The sequence below is a fragment of the Buteo buteo genome, chromosome 8 (genome assembly GCF_964188355.1).
Source record: "Buteo buteo chromosome 8, bButBut1.hap1.1, whole genome shotgun sequence".
Classification (NCBI taxonomy): domain Eukaryota; kingdom Metazoa; phylum Chordata; class Aves; order Accipitriformes; family Accipitridae; genus Buteo; species Buteo buteo.
In genome coordinates this window covers 15,205,234-15,213,364 of record NC_134178.1, presented here as the reverse complement: position 1 = coordinate 15,213,364, position 8,131 = coordinate 15,205,234, and the positions used below count along the sequence as shown (strand labels likewise).

Here is an 8,131-nt window from a genome sequence, read left to right as displayed (position 1 = left end):
TGAGCATCTGAGGATGCATATAGCAGTGTGAGCTTGGCTATTTGCAAGATGTGTGACCAGGGCCAGTAGTAATGTCTTTTGGCAGGGCTGAAGGCAAGTTGCATGTGAATTAGACTTACCCGCATCAACATGTGTTTTGTGTCTTGCAGCTGAGGGACGATTTTTACCAAGCTTTTTAAAATCATGTTCTTTTGAAAGTTTTCACTACAAAACTAGTAGCTGAAGGGATGAAAAGACCTTCTGGCCTGTAGAGCCTTGTGGCATGGTTCAGGATTTTCAGGAAATCTGTCCTCCCCCATCCATGTCCATCCCTCCCCCTCTTCCCCCCAAAAAAAGGATATGTTAGGGGAAGATGGGTGTAGGTGGAAAACTGGAGCTCAAAACTGTAACAGAAGCAAACAGGTCTTTCCCTAACCCTCAGAATTCAGACAGTCTGATGTAAGCTAACATATAAGAATAATCTTGTATAATTGGAAGGCCTCTTTGTTCTGGGAATACAAGTTCATTGTCTTTAGCAGGAGCAGTTATTGGCCTGAAGGCTGGTTGACAAGATAGGTTTGTAATGAGTGGAGAGGTTGGAAATTGGGTTCTCTTCCTCAGCTCATCGCTGTCTTCCTTAGCAAAGTGATGATATGCCCATGATCTACATGGGTGAGCTGTCTGCTTGACATGAACACTTTTGCATGTTTGCAGTGCCTTCCATGTGATCAGCAATGTAGCTGAATTTAGAAGGCTTGCTTTCATAATTGTGTTTCTTTGGAATATCATCCTAGGATTATAGAAGCTTCTTTTCAAAATTCTTTTCAAGTGTATAACCTAGAGAATACAGTAAGGTTTAAAGCCAAAAGGGAAGAACCTCTGATAATGAAGGTCTGGGTTGAATGTGATACAGAAATTGTCTGATGTGGAGAAGGAAGAGTGGTCATTTTGGTGTGGTAGTAAAGCAGTTAAAACATTTGGTTTTGAAGCCAGAAGTGTGAACTCATACTTTAGACTGTCTCCAGTCAAGCTTTAATAAAGCTGTATCTGATTATTCGCAAATAATCAGAGAGGCAAAGATGGCTTGACTTGCTGTTAGCCATATCAGTTCCTTGTGTGCTTCATGGTTTCTGAAATGATACGCCTCAACGCTACCTGAAAGCATCCTTGGATCAGCAGACCTCTGTTGTTGTTTATGACAGTGACAGCTGGAAAACAGCAGCTGTAAAAACTAGTTGTGAGTAAACATAAACTGGAAAGCAGAAATCCACTAGTTACGGGGTTACTGAGCTCCTGCAAGGGCTTTCTGCTGGGAGAAATAGGGAAGAGAATATAACTTGCTTTGAAGCAAATCCCTTCTGAAGTAAGGGACTTGATGATAGCATGACAGTTGGATATGGGCAGTCATTTTTATCTCCTGGTCCTGTGAGCTTGATTGAAGAATTCTTGAAAACATGACCATGAACTTGAGATTATTCAAAACCTTTTTTCTCACTTATCTTCTGAGGAGGTTGTGATGCCAGCTTCCCTCTGTGGCTGAAGTCCTTAATGACAATATGCTGTTGTGTGAGTGACTGCTATGTTCAGAACGTGTCCATCTTCACACTGCTGGAGGTGATCAACCATTCCCAGTCACTGGCACTTGTGATAGAAGACAGAATGAAGCGGTACAAAGTGTCTGGCCACAACCCCTTCTTTGGAAAGCTACAGATGGTCACCCTTCCTCCCATTGCTCCTGGAGTTCTAAAGATCATCTCAGAGAAAACAGATTTCTACCAGGTGTCAATTTTCTTTTTCTTTTTTACTGCCCAACTACACTGAACCTCTAAGGGTGGGGCGGGAAAGCAAATGTTATTTGCATGGATGTTTGGGGGCAGCATGTTTGTGTTACAATGACACACTGCCATTTTTTGCTTCCACAAGCATTTGAAAGCAATTGCATCCTTCTTCATGTGCTTCCGAACAGGATGTTCAAAAATGGCAGGTTATTTTCAAATTGCCAGTTCGTTTTGTGCCCAAATTCTTGGGGGGTAGCTATAGTTGATTTCTGACTTGAAGGTTTCATTAGCTTGAAAGCTACACTTTAGAGAACTTTGATACCACTCTAAGTTTTCAGATAAGAGAAAATGTTAGTGGGTGAATAATAATGAAAATGTTCCCTTCTCCTTGTTTTGAGTATATATATATTTCAAAGATGCTTTCCTTCTCCTGACCATTTACTGATAGTGTTGGTATGAGGTATTTTCTTAATTTACTGTGTTTCCAATTGCTGTGCCTGACACATATACAATCTGTTAAGTTTTGACCCAGAAAATAGAAGGAGAAATGCTTTTCTTAACTTCTGGTGCACATATATTTTAATTACCTGCCCTACTAAGGTAGGAAAGTTGCATTCCTTTAGGTCTGAGTGTATGACCTGAATTCTTGCTCTTTGCTAAACTAAGACTATTTGGAAATCCCTTTTGGTAACAGAGGCCATTTATGCAATGGAAAGCTTTTAAGTCAGGAAAGAAATGGCACATTATTATTATCATTATTATTATTATTAGTTGTTGTTGTTGTTTTTCCCTAGAGAGTAGCTTGCGTGCTCTGGAATCAGCTGAACAAAGAGACACGGGAGCATCATATTGCCTGTGTGGAACTGTTCTACAGGCTGCACTGCTTGGCACCATCAGCAAATATCTGCGAAGACATTATCTGCCACGCACTTCTGGATCATGATAAAGTAAGTCCTGTATTCAGTGAAGCCCCTTCATCACTGTAGAGTTGTTCCAGTGCTTTCCAGACTGCTTCCAGTTCCCTTCAACCCAATAACTTCACTCCCATGGTCCCTCTGTCTTCTAAGAGTCCAACAGACTCTGTCCTCACCTTTACAGTTCCCTGGGATTTATTCATCATGGGACTATGGCTAAATTTAATCCTTGGATACAAGCTCTATCAGTCAATGCTGGAGCTATTTTACTTTCAGCCCAAATCATGTAGTATCTAAAAACTTGTAGGTTTTGTCAGTATTTCAAAACTGACCCAGCTCCACCAATAACTCTAAAATAATTTCATTTTGTATCAATTTTGCAAATTTCATATTCCAACAAAAGACTTTATTAACTTGTAAGTGTATGTCAACATAATGTTGCCCCTCTGTCCACCTTAGTATTTAGATCTTATAATAAGTAAGCTGTATTTTAAGTGAGCCAGTTATTAATTATTTTTCTTGCCTAGTTTAATGACAGAACAGTTCTTTAATAACTTACAGTATATTTGTGAGAACTGCCTTGCACATTAAAACTTAAAACAGCCATCTTCAGTCTTCGGTATTGTTTTCATATCTTTGATTTTGCAGTTCTGAAACTTAAAAGTTTGGAAATCTTTTAAAAGTTTTCAAACAAAATTACCAATAATAAGCACTGCCTAATATACCAATGTCTTCCCATTTGTCATCTAACTTTTAAACCTACCTAACATCAAATCAAGACTGAAATGTTTATACACAAGAGTCCTGAAATACATTTTTGGTATATTGGCACGTTTTTCTGCTCCTACAAACACTGTGGCTGTTAAGTTTGGGTTGTGCATTCATGGATACATGGCATTTTGGATTAGTCTACTGCAAAATAGAAGAGTGCTCTCAAACTACCCAAGAAGGATTAGTAGTAGTCATCTACACAATAACTGTTGTTCTGCTAGAGGTTTAAAAATCACTAAAACTTTACTTGGAGATATATGCTGCAAAAAATTTGTATCTGTCCTGTTTCCTTGCAAAGGGGACAAGGCTGGAAGCACTGTTCAGATTCTCTGTCATGTGGCATCTGACCAGAGAGATCCAAGGCAGCAGAGTGACTTCTCACAATCGGTCCTTTGATAGGTATTTTCCATTTCCACTGGCTTAGACTTACATTTATGTATTTAACTATATCATGCTTTGTTCTGTTGTTTTTTCTGAGGTGGGAAAAAGTTCTCTGTAGAGAGAACAAAAAATGAGCAAAAGGAAGATCTTCAACTTTCTTGCACTATTACCTTTGCAAAGCACTCTGCATGCATGGTGCATTTTCTCGTGTGAAGGAAGTTTCCATAAAAGTAGAAAGAGCTTCATATATGAAGAGTAGCTTGCAGACAAGTTTCTGCATAGCAGACATTTTTTATCTTGGAGTGGGCTAGATTTTTTTCCAAAGAAAATAGAACCAGCTACTTGTGCAAAAAAAAAAAAAGAAATTATCTTATTTTACTTTTACTTCCTATTTACGAGACCATAACCTTTGTATAAAATAAGACAAAAGCATTAAGAGTCTTTCTAAATAAATATGTGGAAGAACTTTAAAATATGCTGCTCTTCTAGAGTGTGAGTATACATACGGCCTTGCTTCTACAAATGCATGTGTACTTGACCTCAACTCAGGAAAATGTGCATGATCAAGCTATTGTTAGCAGACATGAGCCATTGGCTGGTGCTTACTTGAACATGCACTATGTCTGTTCCCTGCCACTATTTTGTTGTTTGCATTAACTTTTTTAGGGATTTCAATTGTACTTCTTCGTTCTGATTTCTCCACTCAGGTCTCTGTTTGTGGTACTGGACAGTCTCAATTGTTCAGATGGCGCAATTGGTGCTGCAGCACAGGGCTGGCTGATCCGTGCTCTTTCACTTAATGATGTTGCACGGATTCTTGAACCAGTCCTGCTGCTGCTGCTTCATCCAAAGACACAGCGCACGTCCATCCACTACATCAAACAGAAAAATTCAGCAGGTAAAACTGTTCTTGGACTGAAACTGTAAGTGCTAAAGTAGCATTGCATACTCCTGAACACCTACCGAAAGTAGTCTCTGAAGTGCAATGGTATCCTATTACCCTGAGTTGTCTTGTATCAGTTCCACAGATTCCTCCTCATCCAAGTACCTCTAGTGATGCCTAAAACAGAGTTCAGGAGTAAGTCATGCTAGTTGAAGGCCTAATGATCATTTCTATTACAGTGGCTGCACCTACACTGTTGGTTTGGATTGCTCCCTGCTTTGCTCTGGGATCTTGTCCCACACTTCTCATTGCCATTCCCAGATGATCCACAGTGCATGTGTTCACTGTTCACAGGATCCCTTCTCGAGCAAAACTAGGTCTGCAACCAAATGAAATCCAGGAGCAGTTTGGTGACTATGTCAGTCCAGGAACTGTTCAAGTAGGCAGGATGGACAGGCAAATCTCACCCTCTCCACTCAGTCTTGCCTCAGCACACCATGCACCCTCATACCAGGTTTCTTTATTCAGAATATTTATTGTTAGTAATTCCCTCAGCCTCATGTTAAAATAATTAGACAGGTTGTCAGGAACATCTTGCTGTTTAGGGCACACCACAAAAAAGCCCTAATTCTGCCAACTTCTAAAAATCAAAATGTCCATCTAAAAATTAAAATCCATCTTGATTCAAGAGGAGACCTGAGCCCTTGTGGCATATGTCTTGAGGTATCCCAGAGCTAGGATATAAAAGCAAAGGGAGATATATGGAATTGAAGATGACCTCCAGCCACCCAAATTTAGGAATATGGCAAGGCATCTTTACCTTGACAGGCTAAATTTGACATCTGGAAGATGTCCATTTTAAGACCTTTAATGAGAACCATTGTGAACCACATATGATCTATGTGTCAAATGTGGAACAGACAAATGTGACAGAGACCTGTGGGGAACAGCTGAGGAAGACTTAGACAGGTATGGAGCCAGAGTTCGCTCCAAGTGTGGAGTCCTGTGAGTCTGTTCAGGTTTGGGATTTCTGGGACTGCTATGGATATGAGACGCTCTGCATCATTTGGCCCAAGTAGCCAAGGTCGTTTCCTGGAGCAGAGCAGGAAGACAGTGGAGAAGTGTCTGGTAGTTTTGTGTAAAGAAACTTACGTGTCACCTGTCTGTCTCATTACTGTTAACCTAGCTGTTGGCTTGCATAATTGTTTTTCTGTCTTGATTGGCAAATAGTTAGATGGCAGACATTTATAGCATCCAAAGGGACCTGTTTATTAGATGCTATACAAACACAGAGCTAATATATTCCTTCCTTGTTCCGCAGCATGTAATCAAGGAAAACATTAGCTCTTTCAAAAAAAAAAAAAAAAAAAAATTCCTCTGTTGCTATTCTTCTCATTTCCCTCCTGATCTCAACAAACATTTTATGCTCAGGAAGCATAAAAAAAAATTGTCACATGTAGGGAGTCATAGCATAAGAGGAACAGCATGTGCTTTATGTTTTGATCCTATTCTCTTGTGCTTACAGTAGATTAGGACTGCTCTACCACTTAAAAAAAATAATTCTTAATTTAACCCAGGGGTTTTTTAGCTCTATTTGTTACAATTAATAGTAGACTAGAGCAGAGTAACTTTTTAACCTTTTTTTTTCTTACAATGATTTATTTAATGTAAAGTATGTTGTGTGAAATAGACGATTATACACTCTTTTTGGAAAAAAAAACCAATTATTTTTTTCAGAAGATATACATGATTGGCTTTGCAAGAAAAGGGCTTCTTTGAAAGAGTCTGGCATCTCCGAGTGCAATTCTGAGGAAAACCTTCCATTGAGCCAGTTTACTACTGTGGATAGAGAAGCAATTTGGGCAGAAGTGGAAAAAGATCCAGAGAAGTTGGAGTTAAAAATTGAACAATCTGAAAATTATGGCTCTTGTAATCCAGTAACTTCACATGAAGCAGATGATGACCAAGATAACAGTGAGCACACAGAATCAGCAGACACCAGCACAGGCCGTGACAGTGAAAATACATCCTCTTTTTCTCCTTCTCTGGAGCTGCAAGAAGTGAGCAATGAGGACAATGACAGTGCTGCAACCAATGGCAAAGAGACCACAAACCATGTGAATTCTCTCAATGCATTCCTTCCTGAAAGCTCCAAATCCAGTGTAGCGCTAAACCTTGTGCGTGCTGACTCTGAGAGGACTCAAGCATCAGAGTCTCTGTCAAGTGATGAAGAGGTGGACTTGGAGCTCCAGGAAATTACGCATTCTAGGTTGCTCAAGCAGCAGAAGGAAAAGCAGGAGATGATTGAGGCTCTGTTCAAACACATGCTGCTATATTTGCAGCCTTATGATTCTAAGAGGGTATTGTATGCTTTTTCTGTTCTGGAAGCAGTGCTTAAAACAAACCCTAAAGAATTTATTGAAGCCGTAGCTAGTACAAGCATGGATACCAGCTCCACAGCACATTTGAATCTTATTTACAATCTCTTAGCTCGCCATCAGGAAGCTCTTGTAGGACAGAGTTTTTATGGCAAGCTTCAGACTCAGTCCCCAACCATGTGTCCCCATTCTCTTCTAATAGAATTGCTCACTTACCTCTGTCTCAGTTTTCTGCGCTCATATTATCCGTGCTACTTGAAGGTTACGCACAGAGATGTGCTCGGCAACAGAGATGTTCAGGTAAAAAGTGTGGAAGTCCTGATTAGAATGATGACCCAGCTAGCTACTATGGCAAAGGCAGCAGAGAATAAGAACGTGGAGTTCATACGCAGTTTGCTAGGAAGATGCAAAATTCAGGAGTTTGTTCTTCTTTCTTTGTCTGCATCTATGTATACAAGTCAGAAACGGTATGAACTGCTTATGGCAGATGGAGTTAATAATGTTCCTGAAGAAGAACTCTTTGAAGAGAGCGTAATCAATTTTGGGCATGATCAAATATGGAGCGAACACCCACTCCAGATTGAGTTGCTGAAACTCTTGCAGGTATTGATTGTCTTGGAGCACCATCTTGGACAGACTCATGAGGAGCAGGAGAATCAGCCAGACCTCTCTAAGGAATGGCAGCAGGCTCTTAATTTCCAGCAGGCAATTGGTGCAATGCAATACGTCTATCCGCATCCAATAACTTCACAGGGATTATTCGTTTCTGCTGTGGTTAGAGGTTTGCAACCAGAGTATGGCTATGGGATGCATCCCACTTGGGTAGGCTTAGTCACATGTTCCTTGCCCTATTTTGGGAAGTCTTTGGGCTGGACTGTGGCACCATTTGTTGTACAGATATGTAAAAACCTGGATGAGCTTGTCAAACAGTATGAAAACGAAGCTGTGAAGACATCTGCAAAAACATCTGCAAGGTAAGAAGAGTCTGAAGTGTGGGATTTGTTATGCTGAAACTTTTTAAAGCTTCTCTTAAGAGAGTGTAGTGCA

The 8,131-nt window shown here is 40.1% G+C and overlaps 1 protein-coding gene across 1 annotated transcript in view; it reads left to right on the top strand.

Annotated features, from left to right (window-relative positions):
- The window catches only part of DOP1B (DOP1 leucine zipper like protein B), a 53,473-nt gene that overhangs the window by 26,516 nt on the left and 18,826 nt on the right, over positions 1–8,131 (top strand). The window contains 7 exon segments of the mRNA XM_075033728.1: positions 149–197; positions 809–828; positions 1,410–1,758; positions 2,552–2,704; positions 3,741–3,841; positions 4,531–4,721; positions 6,444–8,058. Of these exon segments, the coding sequence (XP_074889829.1) occupies positions 149–197; positions 809–828; positions 1,410–1,758; positions 2,552–2,704; positions 3,741–3,841; positions 4,531–4,721; positions 6,444–8,058 (2,478 nt within the window).